The following is a 19,365-nucleotide window of genomic DNA, read 5'->3' on the forward strand; positions in this document are numbered from 1 at the left end:
CAAAAATCCACATTGATGATGAACTGGAATGTATTTTCAGAAAGTGAAATGACTTCCCTCAGTCAAAAGTACTCCTGATGAGCAATGCAGATCAATTACTGTGCATACAGCTCTCATGACATTTGGCTCCAGTGCCTTTTGCTTTTCAAACCAACATTTCCCCCCCTGCCTCTATGAGGTTTCACAAACAGGGGGCCCTGCAGACACACTAAGGCACATCATCAACACCTCCCCACCCCACCTCCTGCTCAGCTTCCCTGTACCGTTCTGAACCTCAGCACCATTTAAAAACTGACAGAAAGGAGTCAGCTATGCCAAACCTGCTCTGCTAAAAGAGTGTTTTGTAACAAACACACTTGCCAGTTTTGTTTTCCTGGAATTTAAACAGCAAGACAAGGGCGTTTGCTAGAATTATATAATTCCCCATAGACCTCCAGGATGCAACCATGATGAATAAAGAGGTTGAAGTTCTGAACCAGTACTCTTTGGGATGAAAATTTTTTATAGCATGGCTGTTTTAGGTGTGGCTGGGAAGGCAGGTAAAGGAAGATGGTAGAACAAGTTTCTGTAGAAACTAATAACCCATGTACTTCCTTCCAAACTCCCTGCAGGTTATTTAACCTATCCAAGTCTTATTGACCTACCTGCATTTAGTGCGTGCAGCTATGTAATGAATTTAATTGCCCATTAATTTGTCCTGAGGTATGCTAGTAATGAGAAGCTGCCAAGATTTGCTTTGTATCAGCATTTAAAAGCCATAATTTGGTTAGTAATGTATTGCCTCTGAGATTGTCTTTGTTCTGGTTCTTAACCATTCATGCTATTTTCCAAAACACTTCAAATTACTTTAGATAGTATCCTTCATTTCACTGCCTGGAAAACCTGACAACTCACTGAAATATTCTCAATTGAGACTGGCCATGAGAGAGGGATCCCTAATACAACAGCTTTGAGTTTTCTTCCCTAGTTTCGAAGGAAAGGCATTTCCATTTGCCCAGTATTTTTGACCCTCAAAATCCATGTCTGTTGACTACTAATCATCAGCATTAAATGTCTTTTGCTCATGTCTTCTACAGAACACCAGGATAAAAACAACACATCTGGACAAACCAAGTAATTTCTAAGAGAAGCTAAAACCTCTTGATCTGCCCCTACTCTTCCCTCCAGTTCCATCATAACATTAGAGACATTTTAGCTCAAGGTGAATATATAGTAGTTTCACATATGGCTTTTCTAGGGGAGTGAAAAAATTTCTTTCCTATCAGAAAAACTAGTAAAACTCAAAGTTATTAAAAGAGGTCCATGATCAGGTCAGATGCACATGAACTGCAAGGACATCAGCCAGACCTTCTTCATCTAGAATCCACTTATGTGTGCATAAGACCAGCTGCTATCACGCAGATTATTCTCTTTGGATCTATCAGATAGTGATTAAATGCTTACTAGAAATATGAATTACGCTTCTTTTTATCCCTTGTTTAAAACGCATTGAGTACATAATCCATGAATAATTTATTACAAGGGAAATATTAGCATAATTTCACTAAAAATAAAATTTTTCCAAATTAATAACTAAATATAAACATTTTCAAAAATAACATCTCTTATAGTAAATGGGTTTTTTATACAAAAAGATGATCAATAATTTACTACTTAACATGATAAACTTTCTGTACCCCATGAAAATAAGCATTAACTTGGTTTTCTGACATTGCAATAAAATAACATTACCTTCCTAGTAGAAGTTATTTATTTATAAAAGCAGATATGTAGGTCCAGTAGAAAACACAGATTTTTTGCTTGGTACAAGTTAATTGACTGCCAGGAGTTGGAATTTAGAAATAACTTTAATCTAGTATCCCTAGCATTATTTTCTAATTTTTGATAGCTTCTAAAGCATCATTAAAAACAATTGTGAGATGTTTCATGAATGTCTTTCAAAAAGGAAGTACTGAAACTGTGCACAACACAAATGTGCATGAAATATCAGCAGCAACCCTTCTGTTCTTACAAATTATGAGCTTTCTTTCACAGAACAATCTGCTATCCATCTGAAGTGTCTACTTTTACTACACTCTTTGAAGGTGAGAGAATGCACAGTCTACTTCATGAGGAGGTTCTACTTGGCATATAAATCTCAGCTGATTAAAATCAGTTTTTAATTGCTGAAATGTTAGCATCCTCTGGCAAAGGTTCTGGACTCACACTTAAAACCCCAAGAATTGGAAATCCTACTTTTCTGATGACCTCGTTGTGACCCACACATCTGATTGCTAAGGCTACTTTCTTGCTCACAAAATGTCAAGAAAGGGGATTGTAATGAGTAAACCATTGACTGTGCAAACTGATTTTGTCAGATAAAGATCAGTGACCACAACGGAGGAGCATACTGTGGTACAGATACCAATCTTCAAGGCCTACTGTAGATTAACAGCTAAAACATCTAATAGAGGTGATTATTCATTTTTAGAAAAGATGAAAAGGCCAAACTAAAACAAAAAATGTTTTGATGTTTCTCAAGCCTTGTTCACAACCATTCGTTTACCTAGCATTTGTGGAAATAACACACAGGTTGGAAATGGATTTTGCTTTTTATAACAGAAAATAAAATAACAGGACTATTTTGCTATTAAGAAACACTGATAACTTTCTGGAAATGAGAAAAAATTTTGAAAAGCTTAAATGGGTTTTGATTAATAAACAGCAATACTAGGAAGAAGCATGAAAATAAGTCCCTTCTTAAGCCTCAAAGTAGTATAAAACAGAGGAAATTCTTAAATGCACATTCTGGTTTTCATCTGTGTCCTGGTTTGGGCTGAAATAGAGTTAATATTCCTTTTCAGGGACTAGATGAGTGCTGTGTTTTAGATTTAGCTTTGGGTTTGGTATGAGAAGAATGCTGATAGCACACTGATGTTTTCAGCTGCTACCGAGACTTCAAGGACTCTCCGACTCCTCATGTTCTGCCCGTGCGCCAGGGCACAGGGAGCAGGGAGGGAGCATGGACAGAGCACCTGACCCTAACTGGCCAGTGAAATATTCCATATCATGGAACGTCATGCTCACTATATAGAGGAGGGGCAGTTGGGAAGGGTCTCTCTCGCTTCCGGGATTGTGATTGTGGGATCTTGGTATCTCAGGGTCGCCAGCCGGGAACGGGCTGGGTATCGGTCAGCGGGTGGTGAGCAATTATGTTGTGCATTGCCTGTTTATATTTTTTTTTTCCTATCATCATCATTGTTCTCGTTTTATTGCCATTATTAAACTGTTCCTATTTCAGCCTGCGAGTCTCCCTTCACCCCTCTAATTCCCTCCCCCATTCCCAGGTGGGGAGGGGGAAGGGAGGGTGACCAGCTGCGGGGGTTGGTTGCCAACCAGGCTCAAACCACGACAATCTGCCTTTGAATACTTTATTCTTTCATTTTATGTTATTTTTTTAAGCCAATAGCAATTGTTTTCAGGCCTCTAATGAATTTGTTTTTTCTTAAAATGTAACTTGGTCATAGTTTTGAATTAAAAGTTACATGCACATTCAGGGATTTGCAATCCATTCAGGATGCCTTGGGTAGAAGAGCTAAGACTTTGCTGTCAAAAAATGGATTCTGAAGTAGACTGGTTACCAAGAACCGTATTTCATAAATTGTTTTGGTGATATCTATTCAAGGTTCATTGGTAGATGGTCACAGGTGAAAAAGTCTTGCATAAAATTTTATATTAAAAGCTAAAAGGGTTAAGCACTGTTTTCTTCGTATTGTATCTCCAATTAATATCCTTCACGTAGAATATCTACAAGTTTGCCTGGCAAGAAATTATAAAAAAATAAAGAGAGCCTGAAATATCAAGGCCATCACTAAGATAATAGCAGAGTATTCATCACTTCAGCAAGGATTATCTTTTACCATGATGAGAAAATTGTTCTTTGTAAGCATAGCTTACAAAGCATAGCTTACAAGCATAGTTTACAAAGGCCATTCTTTTCTGCTAAAATTCTCCAATAGAAGATGCTGCATAAAAAAAGGACAAGGTTTTCCCATTGCCTAACTTACAGTCACCATCAGGTTTCTGCCTGTCATGTTAATTATTGAACATTTTCATTCATTACTACCAACAGCTGGCACAGAGGGGAGTGGCCCATACTTAACCGGCCTTACAGATGGTTTTCCAGAGGATTGCAGAAAAGAAGAGCATTCTGGTAGACACAGGTGGACTGAGTCTGCAATTCATGACACTTCAGTGATGGAACATCACTTGACAGTTTCATTGACTGAATAAAACATTGTCCTCCTCATATGCCAAAGCTGGGTTTTCCATGCTCTCTAGTAAAGTGTGACAGGTTTCGTATTCACGATGTGGTAATGATGGTTCTTTGGCAACAGTGGACATCAACTGACTCCAGGTGATGTTAGTATTTTTGAAAGCATGCAACAGAAAAATGCCAATGATGATACTGCAGAATCCACTCAGGGTTCCAATGATATCACCCGGGTCCATACTACTCCACTCCTTGAACAGGATGATGGAGCATGTCACAACCGTCGTGGTAAAACACACATAATATATAGGTGTCACCAGAGATGTATTGAACACGTCCAACGCTTTGTTCAGATAGCTGATCTGAGTGCTGACTGAGAGCACCAAAATGCCCACCAAAATGTATACCAATGGATGTCGATAAACTGGCTTCTGCTCCAGCATTTGTTTAATGGCAATGCCTAGGCCTTTCACAGATGAGACAGAGAAGGCACCAATGAGTGAGCAAATTAAAATGTAGATCAGTATATTTGTCTGACCTCTTCTTGGAGCCACTATAAAAATCAGCACGAGGGCAACAACTGTTAGGAGAACAGCAAACGTGACAAACACTGTAAGATAGAGGAAAGGGAAGAGTAATGCACATGAGAGAAAATACCATACAACATCCAAGTACATGCTAAAAGTTACTCCGTGTCCTGAACACTTCTCTATGAACTGTAGCACAAATTCATTGCGACTACATACAGACCTGGATCTTGCAGCTTTCTTTCCATCTCATCTAGTGAGGTGACCTCCTCCTCCTCAGGGGCATGAATAACCATAACTGTTGATCCCAAAATGCTCAGTACACAGCCCAGCTTTCCATGAATATTCAGTTTCTCATTTAAAAAATAGGATGACAATATAGCACTGTTTGGCAAAATAGAAATAAAATGTTCAGTTCCACCAGCCATGCGAGACATTCTAAATCTGTCTGTAACATGACAGTAATTCAAAACCTCTTTTGAATTTGAATATAAGGGAAACCAGCCTGAAATAATTAAATCTTAAGGAGTTTTGCAAGAAGGTTGGTCAGGACCAAGAAGGTCAGGTCAGGTTTATAGTGGGGGTTAGGAACTCTGATGGCTCCCCTCCAGGTTGTAAAGGGTCCAAATTGCTCAATGAACTTCTCAATTGCCTGGTCCAAGGGTATGCACTCACACACACGTGTAGACCGACTACACGAGCTGTTTTTTTTTCTTCCAAAAATGGTTTAAACCATTTAATTCCCCATTAGAACCAATGCACACAAGTTTTGGAAACTGTTCCTCATCGCTCAATAGCCTTTCCCACCCAGGCACAGGTTCTGCCTGACTTGCCAGGACTCCCCCAAAAACACAGAAAAGGCATGTCTTCGCCTTCTAAGAGGAACCCCAGGCTCTCCAGGGAGTTAAAGATTTAACCTAAAGGATAATAACATGGCCCAAATGAGGCCATCTCAGGGGGCACACAATCACCAGCCAGAGCACAACGGTAGGCACAGACACAGGCTTAATGGTGTGTGGACACGCTCACAAATAGTTTTTCAGCCCACTGATCACATTGCAGCTATATTTTTGCACAAGGGTAATGAGCTCACTGACATGAAGTTCTCATGACCTCTCTGTTTTGGGAAAATTGGAAAGATTGCTATCCACATCAAAGAAAGCGGCATTCAAATTCAGGCTGTTTTGCGAAGCAGCAGCCAAGCAGCCAGTAAGTCTGCATCTACCTACACGCTGATCCCAGCACATCCGTAGGTGACAGACTTACACTGGTTTTGCTATGACAGAACACTTGTAAGTGTAATTCATGTCTTTTCTGCTTCTGTGGTAGCTGTATTAACATATGTGCTTAAGTATTTGGAAATTGTTTCTCCATACATTGGAAATAATGAGTGTTTGAAGGGCATTCATATTTCAGAAGAGCCACAAATTTTAACTATGGATTTTAAATAAGCTAAATTTTCTTTGCCTTTTTTCCAAAAGGACTTGGAAAAGACCAAACCAACCCCAAATGCTTACTAAGTGTAACTGAATATGAAGTCATGCTCCTATAAAAAATAAATGCTCTTGAAAACATTTTAATAGGGAAATACTGTATTGCCTTTTGAAGTTTTTTCACAACTGGAGAACAGGATAAGACTTTTTAAGAAAGCTTCAGTTCCCAGGAAGAGATAAATTACAGCCTTCTAGCACTGTGCATCATCTGTATACCTGGTATGTATTGATAACAAATACTTTATGTTATATGTGGAAGGGTGCTGGCAACACATATATTAGTCTTTGGAAGAAGACTTCTCATTCCCTCTACCCAGAAGATTCAATACCAAATAAGAAAGGGATCTTTCCACTGAGGAACAAAAAGCATTTTTTCTCCATATACTGCTTTTCAGCTTTCTTAAAATTCTCTACTTTCAGACAAAGATAGTTCTTTTCCCTCATGTAGTGAATGGTTCATTTGTCAAGGTTTGCTCCCAGTTTGTACTAACCTTATGAGAACACTCAGTGCACCCAAGGGGGTAACTAAGGTTGCAGGTGCAAAGGCATAGGCAGCAAAATTTGCAGCTTCTCCCAATCCCACTGCAGAAGAAAGAACATTGGGATCAGGTTGAGTGGGGGGGGGCAGAAATAAAAGGAATATCAATATGAATATTCTGTATGATAGCAGATATAAACAAAAATGTTTTTTCTATGCTAAAAATACATTTTTTCCTTTCAAAATTATCTAATCTCCTCCAGACACAATAAAGGCTGAAGAAAGTTAAATATTTTTCCCCTAAGTACTCCTAGAAGCTGGACAGATTCAATCCCATTGCTTTTGACTGGATATTAAAGAAAAGGTTGTTACTCTGTAAAGACCAAACACAATACTTGAGAGATGGAATATCAGAATGGCTTCTGTCATAAAGGTGATTGCAAAGCCATTTCTTTTAAGTGAGGGGTGTGAAAAATCAGGGAATAAACCTATTTTTTTAAAAAATCTGCTTTATGTAGCATTTATATATAGGTTGAGAGGAAAGACGTGACTTACTTGAAAGCAATCCAGCCCACCAAAGCCATTCCTTCAGATAAGAATATCCACCCTGTCCTAAAAATGGAAAAAATAATCTCATCTTAGAAGAAAGAGATCACCTTATTTTAACAAACTAAACTACAGCTTCACATTTGCCTCTAGTCATATAAAGTACTGAAAGAGCATGTTATCTCGATGTGATGTGAAGAATATTTTGTTTGATTTTGACTGACATTTTTATTAATCACTCTACTGCTTTGTGGCTTGGAATTCTGAAAAATGGTATTTGACCAAAGGGAAAGTTCCAAGCAAAAGTAAAATGTCCATGAAGATTGTTGGTGAGCTTAAGAAATGCTTCACAGTGCTTTCCGAAGTCAGATCCAATATATTCATACACAGTCAGCTGCATTTTGACTCTGCTTATAATTTAAATTGAGAGAAATTAGAAATAAAAATGCCACTGCATGTATTATTATTTTTTTTTGCCATAAAATAGAAATACATTGAACATTCAGTAACACATTTATTTCAAATAACCCAATCCTCTGGAACAATATATTCCAATAAACACAGCAAACAAAAGAAAACCTGATAATGCTATATATTTAAATCCATGCAAAGGGAGTTATGAGATTAGTCCAATGGGTCTTTTTCTAGCTCTTCATCTGATGACTTTGATGAAAGAATTGTTGTACTAACTGTAGCAACTTTCACAAGAAGTACCCTTTCTACAGCTCATTGTACTACCTTTCTTTAAAAAAAAAAACAAAACAAAACAACAAAAACCTTAAACCTAGCTATCATCTTAAGACTTTCCATCTCAAATGAGGGTGAAAAAGATGGAAGAAAGAGAGAGAAAGGCATTTTGAAGGGTAAGATGAATGAAGAATTTTATTTGGTATCTAACTGCTGTCAGGGAGGAAATACCACCAATTTATTAGATTTAATACCCACTGCTGCCCCCATAACCCTAGGAATTCTGAAGCCCCAGTTCCTGTAATCACACAGAGAAATAACACCATATTTGTATCCCTAGCCAAGACAGGACTTCTGATCACTGTTAAAGTACGACAGTTTTGAACTACAATGGTTTTAAATGTGTGATCTGTGTCTTGAACATTGATTTTGCCACATTGTAAGAGGCATTTCTGTCCCCAGCAGGAGCAAGGCAGGCACCATCACTTACCAGCTCGGGGGACCCCTTTGTCTGCCAGTTTCAAAAGTCCTTTCTTCTTCAGTATGAAACTAGAACCAATAAAGATACTGGAACCTATCGCCAAAGCCAAGCCAATGTAGAGCCGGTATTTGCTTCCACCAGGTATTGAAATGCTTTGGTTCATTTCATTGAGATACCCGTCCACAGAGGCAAGGAGAGAAGAGGGTGATTCAGACACGTTGATGATCTGGCACCATGCTTGGCAGGAGTCGTGGCAAGGAAAAGAGAGCACAGCACCTGGGAGGAGGAAAAGGAGGGCAAGTAATTCACAAACCAGGCACAGCTCTGAAGGAGCCCCATCCTTGCTCTCTCACTCCTTTCCATGTCTTCTGAGAGCACTTATTTCTGACCATGTAAATAACTCACAAAACCCACCTATCATACACAATGCTGCCCCAGGTCATTACCCACCCCCGTAACTCACAGGTGTGTGCCTTATTTTATATAAATATATATTTTTTGCACTACATTGACTCAGTCAAGAGATTAGGGCAATACCAAGGAATGAAACAGCAAAATATTATCTTGGATGTAAAATTCAACTTGAAATCATAAAAGCTAACCTAAAATCTCAAGAAAGGGTTCTTTTGTGTTGTGCAGAGACCACATACCCAAAACACAAACATAGTCAAATCCACGATTTCAGGCTTTGTCTGCTAAAGTAAGTCTGCTACTATTCCAGGCTTCTGCTTTTATATTTGATGCTGAGAGTTGGAAACAACAGGTAAAAAAGAGAAGGAAAAGAAAATCTACATAGGAAGCAAACTCTTGCTGCACATGGGCACTAATATGTTTTGTTAAAATTGTTCAGTGACTATGTGAGCCAGATCTTCATCCGCTCGTAAAATTTTGAGGTGGAGGCCTCATTACACCTCATAGCAATTTTCATCTAACCTCCACAAGCCCCAGCTGAAGGAAGAGCACAGACTGCAAGGGACAGTCCCTCCGGCCATCCCTGCGACACAGCTGCAGAGCCACCTCAGCCTGAGCTAAGACTGCAGCTTCACACTCTCCACCAGCCAAGCCTTATCAACATCAGTACAATGACAGCCTGTGGGAATGGCATCATGGCCATCAGCCTGGACGTGCTTTTTAAAGGAAGAAGAGGCGTTGCATTTCCAAGAACAAAAAAGGGTTTTTATTTCGCATGGGGAAGCAGGGGGCAGGCAGCAATGCTGCACCAGGGCTTATGGTAACCTAGGCAGACGTTTCACAGTTTCTCATGGTAGGCTGCATCACACAAATGGTGTGGATCAGAGAATCTAGGCTGGAATACCTTTTAAGGCCAACTTTTTTGGAAAGAAAGGTTTTATTGTGAAGACATTAAAATATGAAACAGCTGATGACAAAGTACAAAAGCTCAATCCATTGTGATTCATAAAGCACTGGATGCAACAAATCATTTTGGTTTTCATATTTCCCCTGTAATTAAAATGACACATGAATGATTCATCCCGCTGAGTGGCACCATCAGTAATGCACTCACTTTTTTTTTTTTTCCCCAGCTGAAAAAAACACTTGGGAGACTTGGTAGAAAAGGATGTGCCTCTGTTCACACCTAAGCTCTGGAAATATTAATGTTCAGTCAAAAGTACTTCACCGCACAATCAACAATAAGCAGCCTTGGAGAATTCACCTAATGCTGTTTAGGAAGGAATATTTAAAATATCAAAAGTACTAAAAATGGAATGAGATTTGACAGCATATCTTCATTTGCAGCTGACAATAATAACACTGGGAGATACCAACCTTTACAAGTAAGGAACTAGAATTAATATCTGCTAGCAGTTTTCCTGTGTCATACTGTACAACAAACATACTACAGGAAGTTTTATTTGATTTTCAGGCTGTGCAATCACATGTCCTGGTTTGCCAAGAGAGTTTCTATATAACAGGAGTTGTTTTGTATTGCTAAGCCAGGCTTTGTAAAAATTGTCCCACAAGATGGGTATGCCCATACCCTGCAGCTGAAGATTAAGATCTTAAAGAGCCTACATCTACACAAAACTACTTTTGCATAGTATGCAGGATAGACAGTATTCTGCCATCTTATCATTACTAGAAGTTGCAATCTGAGAATTTAAAAGAAATGGAATTTGCATCTGTATCTGAAAGTATTTAAAAATCTGAATTATTAGCATAGTCTTAGAAAAAGAAAACTTTGCATATACTTCAGTTTTGGCAGAATTATTAAATTACAAAAGAAAATTACAGAGAAGTCCTTTAAGCGTAAATGTTTCTCTTAACTAACATGTATCAGGGCAAGGCAAAAAAGTGGAGAGGTTGCTAGAGAATGAAATCCCTTAGCTCTCAATACCTTATAATGATGCTAAACTGGACTGGTGATGGTTGTACCACCACCACTCAGCTACTCTGGGCTTTATTTGAGAAGCAGCATTTCTTGCCTTTAATTAAAAGAAAGCATGACAATAAAAACTGCTGATAAGTGTGGTCTTTTAGCTACCTGCAATGGTAAGGGCAGCTTTCTATCAGCATGTTGGGTTTCTACAGTGAAGAAGATAGCACTCTTCTCCCCCTTTTTGTGAATGGTGTACTTCCATTTAGCTGGAGATGAATGGCAGACTTACTCCCTTCCATATGACACCACTACCACTTTTTCTACCAATTCTTAAGTTTTCCATTCCCCAGCAGATTTTACAATATCAAATAATGAAAATTTAATCATGCCATCTGTAGTAAGTCACTCAGTAACTGCCACAGGATGTTTCTCTCCTTTGTGAAATGCAATCTTTGCTCACATTTATGAAGAGATGTTGGCTTATTCACCTGTTTTGTCTGCCAGCTGAGGAGAGTAATTTTGAATGGTTGTGATCTCTGTTTATTGTGCTGAGTTTTTTCTAGTTTAAAAAACCTGTGTCATTTGTTCCACTTGCATGTAAAGTGCTATATCACTCCAGTGATCAAAGAACCACCTGAGAGCTGGAAAGAGGAGGCTGATCCAGAAATTACTACTACTTTATTGCCCACTGTGACCAGTCTGAAGATTACCTGGAAGGACTGAGGAAGATGACAAATCTCTGAGGCCGCCTGGCTTGCTCAGCACCCAGTTTCTGTAGCTAAGCTAGTTTCACCTCCGACTTCCAAATGTCAACAAACACGAACCTTTTAGCAGAACCCTTGGTTGCAGAAAAAAACTCTCTCAGCTCTGACTCAAGGCTGATAGCAACAGGAAACCAGTCTGAGTTCAGGTGGCCACTATTGTAACTTCTGAAGTGTTTTTACAATTCAGCTAAATCCAAAAATGTTTTCTCAAACACCTAAATATTCTCAGCACAAGTCGGGTAGATCAGCCAGCCCAGGACTACACGCTTCATGCAGCAAGTTTAACTTGCTGTCATTTTGCAGTCCTGCAAAAGCCTGGGACTAATGTACCCTGCGGTTCGTTAGTGACAGCCAGCTTAGCTTTGATCCTGCTACTGAAGATGCTGGTCCTAACTCACCGGGAAAACTGTTTGCTTTAATTAGACACATAATTTGACCATTATTATTGTGCTCAAGAGCCAGCTCACATCTGGCAGGAACATGAAATGCCCTCCTCCGTCACCCGGGAAATACCGAGCCCGCTTTTGCCAGGGCCGGGCTACCGGGGCCAAAAGTGGATGTAGGAAGAGGCAGCAAGGATTCGGTCCCCGCTCCGGCCCCATTCATAAAACCGCACAAAAGATGCTGAAAAGAGGGTTTAGACTCGAGCCAGCCATGGGACAAGAGGCGCGGAGCCGCCCCGCCGCCGCTATCGCCCCGCTCCTCAGGAAACAACTGCATGACGTCACGACGGAGCAAAGTCTTACGCACGCCGGAGTCGCGACAGCCGCTGTCGCGGGGCGGGCGCGGGGGGGCTCCAGCAGCGGCGCCCAGCGCCGCGCACACCCCGCGCCCCCCCCCTCCGCCCATTGCCGCGCATCCCCCCCCCCCCCCCCCACCTCTCCCCCCACACCCGCCCACTGCGCGCAGCTCCGCGCCCCCCCGGATCCCCCTCCGCGCCCGCGCAGGCACTGACAGCCACTGACCCGTGCTGCAGGGCGGGCGGGCGGGCAGCGGCGCTCGGTGCCCCATGGCTGCGGGGGTCCCCCTCTCTCCCTCCTCCGCGGGGCTCCCCCTCCCTCCTCCGCGGGGCTCCGCAGCAGCGCGGGTGGCGGCGGCGGCGGCTCCGCCCGCCCGGGCGCGGCCCGGCTCACCTGGGCGCGCCCGCGGCCCCGGCCGGGCAGCCGGAGCCGGAGGTGGCATCCCCGCCGCACCTCTGGGCACGTCCTGATGGGGAAGGGGCTTGCAGGACTCCGGGAGTGACCCCGAAAGGGTTTTACTTCGGATAAACCGTTATAAAGCGCTAGCTCTCTCTCCCCTGAGGACTTCAGCAGCCCCACCCGAACGCTGAATCCGAAGGAAAGAGCTCTCTCCTGGGGTACCTCGCCAGTATTTGCATCTACTGGAAGTTTCTATCGATTTCATTTTCCCTCCTCCTTCACACCTGGAAGGAGAACTGAGCAGCCTGACTGTGGGACCACGCGAAGCGCGGGGCGGGCTGCCTGCGCTGGCTTCGGCCGCTGGCTCTGCGGGCAGGCGGGCAGCCCCCGGCCAGGCCACCCCCCGCCACGCAAAACCAGGGCAGCGCCTGGCGATACTTGCCCAGAGATGACTCCCTGTAGTTGAACAGGCTCCGGGGTGTCATAAAAGAAACAATTATCGTTATTGCCCAATCAGTAGTTTCAAGGTAGAAGTCTAAGCCCTTGTTTTTAACATGGGTAAGTGGAATACATTTTAAAAAACATATGGCTTAATGAACCATTACCTGCTAACCTAGGGTTGCCCAGCAAACTTCCCAGGATAGTCTGAGAACCTTTAGCACGCACAAGAACTTCCCAAACTGGAGCCAAACTGAGCTGCAAATTTAACACACCTCCACAGGGACATGCTGGCTTGAGACGAGCAGAGTTTTAACCATGCTTTGGAGCACAGCACCTTAATTAATCATCTTTGGTTTTGAAGTTTTAGCTCTAGTGCAGGCTGGTGAAATATGGTGGCAGTGACAGCAAAAGAACTTGTTTTTCCCTGACTTAGGCGTCCTTGACTTTGCAGCCCTGGGGTTAAACCAAGAGATCAGTTTCAATGTCTTAGTCTCATATTTTATTTCTGTATTTATATTTTAACATAATCACTACTCTGTATGTTAGGAGAACAGGAGCATTGCATTTGTTTTTGTGCATTTAATTACCTACCCACTTCATATTTACAATGTCTACATTATAAGAACTTCTATGGAAGGTGGCCTGAACCGAGCCCAGTCTGCTTTATAAAAAGAATTTGACTTCTCTGCTTCAGTGTTTCTGAAACACCAGTTACTGCTACAAAAGAACAACAATCTAAAATAGCATTTAAAGCAGTTAAATTAAAATCTTAAAGCATAATCTGAAAATCTGGGAGCAAACTTCCATTTTGTACAACATAAGCATGTCTATGGGATAAAACCACGCATATGGACAGATACAGATCTGCAATCTGCTCCCAACTCCTATTTTTGCTCTGTGCCCCCTCAGATCAGCTCTGCATGTTCACACCTGTGTTTCTGTCAAAATGTGTCAATTTTTCCAGCTTCCTGCAATATGACCGAAGCGCACGAAGTGTCAGTATTGCAAGTGACTCAGTTGGGAGATCGGCAGAGAAGGGAAGTGGTAACATCCTCAAGGGCCTGTGGAAGCAGCAGAGAAGGTGGGAGAGGGTGAGCTACCAAAGATCACCTCTTCCCCTGGCACAACTGCTCAGGGCTTCACTGCGGTGTGGAACCCAGAACAAGGATTCTGAGAAACAATGTGGTTAACAGCTCTGCAGCTCTGCCTCTGTACAGGCCAGCTCCTTTAGCATACCATGGACATCAAAGACTCTTTAATTAAGGAATAAAATATTTAATATGGGATACAGGTTGGTTGACAGCTAGCTGAGTATGAGCCAGCAGTGTGCCCAGGTGGCCAAGGTGGCCGAGAACATCCTGGCTTGTATCAGAAATAGTGTGGCCAGCAGGACCAGGGAAGAGATCGTCCCCTTGTACTCATCACTGGGGAGGCCGCAACTCAAATCCCGTGTCCAGTTTTGGGCCCTTCACTGCAAGAAAGACACTGAGGTGCTGGAGTATGCCCAAAGAAGGGCAATGAAGCTGGTGAAGGGTCTAGAGCACAGGTCTTACGAGGAGCAGCTGAGGGAACTGGGGTTGTTTAGTCTGGAGAAGAGGAGGCTCAGGGAAGACCTTATCGCTCTCTACAGCTACCTGAAAGGAGGTTGCAGCGAGGTGGGTGTCTCAGTATCTTCTCCCAGGTAACAAGTGACAAGACAGGAGGAATTAGCCTCAAGTTGCACCAGGGGAGGATTAGACTGGATATTATGAATAATTTATTCACTGAAAGGGTTATCAAGCATTGGAACAGGCCGCCTAGGGAAGTGGTGGAGTCACCATCCTTTGAGGTATTTAAAAAATGTGTAGATGTGGTGCTTAGGGACATGGTTTACTGATGGACTTGGCAATGTCAGGTTTACAGTTGGACTGAATGATCTTAAGGGACTTTTCCAACCAAAATGATTCCATGCATTTACTTGTTTCTTGCTTGAAAATCTCTATATAGATCATGCTTCATGTTTTTAATTCTGCAATAAACTGTGAAAACACTATGAAACTTTTTTTTTTTTTTTTTTCTGAGAAAAAATAAGGAGTCACAAAACCCTTGTAGCTAACACTACACATCAACAGACAGACTGAAGAATGTGAAATCTATAATTACGGAAGGGAGTGGTTATACTTCATGTGTGTATACTTCATTGATGATTTATAGTCCTTTGCATACACAACTAGTTTCAAAGAACTTTGAGACAATGCCAGGCAGAAAAACTACATAAAAGTAATTTATCAACATTGATATATTTTTCTTTATTTTGGATGACATGTTAATGTCAAGCAGGAAAGAAAATAGTCTTTATATATGATCTTATCATTTGACATAAAGAGGAAAAAAATGCTAGTTCACCATTCGAAATGGCACCTATGACTAGTTTAGAGAAATGCCTGGATAACATCGGCTAATGCAAATCAGCACAGCTCCACTTATTTCAGTGGAGTTATGCCAGCTACGGCTAAGCACAGATCAGCCTTTTTGTGTATGAAGTAACAATATGCATGTACTAAAAATCAAATCAATTTTGTGGCAGTTCCCATTTCTCCAAAAGAGAAATAAGGATGTTATGAAACTGTGCTATACCTTTCTGGGTTATTGTACTTACTTTTTTCATTAAATACATGGAAAATGCAAGAGATAAGTTATGTTAAAATTCTGTTACTTATGCAATGAATGAAAGATTTGCTGAAACTGACTGTTAAGCAAGCACTGACTTTAACTGTTGCTTTTCAATAAAAATGGAAGCACTGAATATCTAGCCAACTTTATACTTTTACATTTATAAATAAAATAGTCATTGGAAACTGCATTTTTGTGCCTTTATAAAACCCATCTTGCCTCCATGTCAACCATGAATGACATTAATTAAAGTTTGTGTGACATCTGGGTTTTGTTATAAATTCTTTAATTTTGTTGAGGATTTTTTATACATCAGGTTCTTTATATGTGTTATTATGAAGCATTTAATTATATTATTGTAAATACTGAAGATGATGACAACAGGTTTCACCACAATGAGAAAAACTGTTCACTGTGAAGCTAGTCCAGGTGCAGACATGAAGCAAGATCTATCCTTTTTTCATTATTATTTAGGAAAGCTGCCTATGGCATTTTGAAGTCCTGTCATCATTGCTCAGCTTCCCTGTTCTGCATTACCCTTCTCTGCCTGCAGTCACTGCTAGCCGACAGGGTCCAAACATGAGCTCTGTTCTATACGGCACCTACAGACAGGTTTATTACCTGGTTCTGGCATGCAGCCACACAAAAACTACTGAGCTAGATTTGAGAGTGAAACTCTGCCCATGGGAACTCCACCTGCCCCAGACACTGGTGATTTAGTGTAGACCTGCAGGTACAACATGTAAGGGAATTATCAAGCGAGACAAAAAATGGTGACTCTAGATTGCAGTTCAATATGATTAGATTACTGTACTTGCTGTGAAGAGTTTGATCCTATACATGTTGCCTTAAAAATGCCCAGATAGTGCTGCCTTAACTCCTGCTTTACTACAATGAATGAAAGGCAAACAAGGCTAGATATATCAAACCTATTTTAACTACAGTGCATTTTCTATCACTCTTACCAGTGACAGTATCATATATTGATAATTTTCATTTAAGTAGAATTAATCTCAGATGAATCACCTTTGTACATGCAAACATTTTACCATCATTATTCTGTGCAGCCTACCAAGATTTTCTGATATTTTAGCTTGAAATAAAATTCTGCTAAACAGAAATCTTAACTGACTGTTCAGGGCTACTGGCACTCCTGTGGCACCACCACACTTATTCTTTATCCCAATGGTATTATTGAATGACGTTCTAGTTTCTTCCAGAGGGTTTTCTGGTGGTCCAGTCCCTCTGTTCCTTACAGGTTCCAGGTTGGGAGGAGAAGAGACCTCTCAAGCCACCCCAACCTGGGTGGCACGAGGGTAGCCTCATTGCAGGTTTCGCTCAGGGCACACAAATAACTACTGGGCATGGCCAGACACAGCGCTTGCCATGCCCAGTGGTGTTTCAGAAGTGCTAATCCTTGCTCAGAGTAGACATGAAAAAACTAGGATCTGGACCTGGAAGATACTGGTAAAAGGCTTTGACATGGTCTTTTAGAACACTGTGTGGTGCTGTCCTGTGTGCTTGAAAACGCTCATGTCCACAGAAGGCTGGCAGTCTGTCCAGTACTTTCCAATTCCAGCCTCATGTGCATATGGCAATATAACACACCGACATACATCTTAAATTGCTTCTATTTCTTCCCTGTCCATCAAGCACCCATTTAATGCTAAAGTAAAAATACACTACCACCTGCTGGTGGAGACACTGTTTGCGCTGATGGTTTTACGGTCACCAAGCCTCGTTGGGGTCAACTGTGTTTCATGATACCGAATTCCCTGTAACACCAGTCTACGCAAGAGTATTAAATAAGCCAGAAGACCTGAAGCTTTTCAGCTGCAGCACTTCCGACATGACATTCATTGCTGAAATCGCATCAGCACTAGAAAAGACAGAACAGTATTTGCAGAAAAAAAGACTGCCAAAACTGTCGTCTCAATCCAAACACTCATCTGTGTAGACAGCTACAACACAGTAAGCTGAAAGGCAATGTTGTGTCATTAAAACCTGCTTATTTATGAATAAATACATATGTATAATGTATCTAGTGTTTTGATTATGGGTGTCTGAAATTAGAGGCAGCTTTAATAGGATTGAGAAGAATTACTGATGATGACAAAGTAAGATACAAAAATAGATTAAAGTTGGCCTACTAAATAATCCATTAGTGAGGTCATTCTCCCATCAGTCAAGGTTACTTTGCTGGAATACAGAATGAAAGAAAAAACATCCGTGAAAAAATATTGACACTAAACTAATGTAATTGTCAGTGAAGTTAATGACAACTATGTAATTGGCTTTTAAAGGAAGGCAAAATTGAGACCACTGTGTTGAGCTCACACAGAATTTGTCCTACAAACTTCTTTGCAGGTAAGGGAGTTCCTGGCCACTGTCAGGCAAGGAGTTGGTCTGGCCCAATAGGACCCATCTTCCTTTATTTGAGAACTTCTTTGAAAAACTCTGTGGTAAAACATAAAAAAAAAAAAAAGTTGCTTTACAGGACTGATTATTTTAAAAGAAAACTGACTGTTCTCCACTGGAGTAAAAAGATGTATCTCCTTTGTAGTTCGTACTGGCTTGAGAGACACAACATAAACTCACCTTCTTCAGTTGGTCATCTAAACCTTTTGGACAAAGATATGCACCAAATGCAGGAGTTCACAGTTAGTTTGATGTTCATATGATGTGCAACAAGGCATATGTCCCAGATTGTGCCACCACATATTCACAAAATCGCTGCTCAGCTTTGAACACTGAGATCTTTCAGACTGCAAACCAAGCAAGAACCCGTGAAAATGACAGAGATAAAACTGATCCTGATTCAATACTAGCTGGATGCAGTGACCTTCTGGGATTTCTTTCGTATCTGTGATTTTAGGACAGGAGTTTTATTTCAGCCCTTTGAAAACAACAGTGAAACATATGCCAGATTTTAGAAGATTATTCATTTCTTCATCCATTTGTTATGTTGGATACCTTACTGCAGATTTGTATATCTGGCTTCCACTGGGCATAATGTTATGCATTTCCTTGTTGCCCATTACTTTTTTACTTAAAAATGTATTTATTCTTTAAATTTCAAATGTATATTCTCTTTCCTAGAAAATGGACTGACTGTCTTCAGAGTTGGAAAGTCATAGCAGCAGATGTGTTTAATTTGTTTCTGTGGTCAGGAGGCTGACCTATGATATTGAGCATCATTTTGGGTTTGTGATTCAATCTACAACATGTCAATCCACTTACGAATAACCACTCAATCACCTGGGCTGCAAGATTTAAGTTGGTTCATATGAATGCCGGTGGCATTGCTTCCTCCTGCTCTTGGTTAAGGAAAAAAATGTGTCTTAATCCTGGGGCCCTAGAGGCTGGACTGCTTTCCTGCATTCCGCTTGTTGCGAAGCAAAGTTAAAAAGTAATTCAGTAACTTTATTGGTGTCTCAATTGTGACAAAGATGCCATTTCAAATTTGAACATTCATCTTTTTTTGCTGCTTGGAAGATTTTCTGCACTGGATTTCATGCTCAAGCAATGCCTTTTTTTTTTTTTTTTTTTTCCCCCCAAAATGGGCCA

The 19,365-nt window shown here is 41.1% G+C and overlaps 1 protein-coding gene across 1 annotated transcript; it reads right to left on the minus strand.

Moving 5' to 3' along the window:
- Positions 1–3,379: 3,379 nt before the first annotated feature.
- NIPAL1 (NIPA like domain containing 1) lies at positions 3,380–12,628 on the minus strand. The gene is made up of 6 exons (XM_042808075.1): positions 12,532–12,628; positions 8,474–8,740; positions 7,306–7,362; positions 6,764–6,854; positions 5,003–5,163; positions 3,380–4,862 (listed from the first exon to the last, which is right to left on the minus strand). The coding sequence occupies exons 1-6, from the start codon at positions 12,575–12,577 to the stop codon at positions 4,258–4,260; spliced, it is 1,227 nt and encodes a 408-aa protein (XP_042664009.1). The 5' UTR covers positions 12,578–12,628; the 3' UTR covers positions 3,380–4,257.
- Positions 12,629–19,365: the final 6,737 nt, after the last annotated feature.

The sequence above is a fragment of the Tyto alba genome, unplaced genomic scaffold, assembly GCF_018691265.1.
Source record: "Tyto alba isolate M040663 unplaced genomic scaffold, T.alba_DEE_v4.0 Super-Scaffold_6, whole genome shotgun sequence".
Classification (NCBI taxonomy): Eukaryota; Metazoa; Chordata; class Aves; order Strigiformes; family Tytonidae; genus Tyto; species Tyto alba.

Bases quoted from the DNA above. Each gene is read 5' to 3' on its own strand.
- NIPAL1 (XM_042808075.1), bottom strand. From the start codon at position 12,577: ATGGGGCACCGAGCGCCGCTGCCCGCCCGCCCGCCCTGCAGCACGG. The intron at 5,164-6,763 runs GTTAGTACAAAC...TTTGCCAAACAG, and splicing joins GCACTGAGTGTTCTCATAAG to TGCTATATTGTCATCCTATT. The intron at 4,863-5,002 runs GTCTGTATGTAG...TCTATCTTACAG, and splicing joins AAGAAAGCTGCAAGATCCAG to TGTTTGTCACGTTTGCTGTT.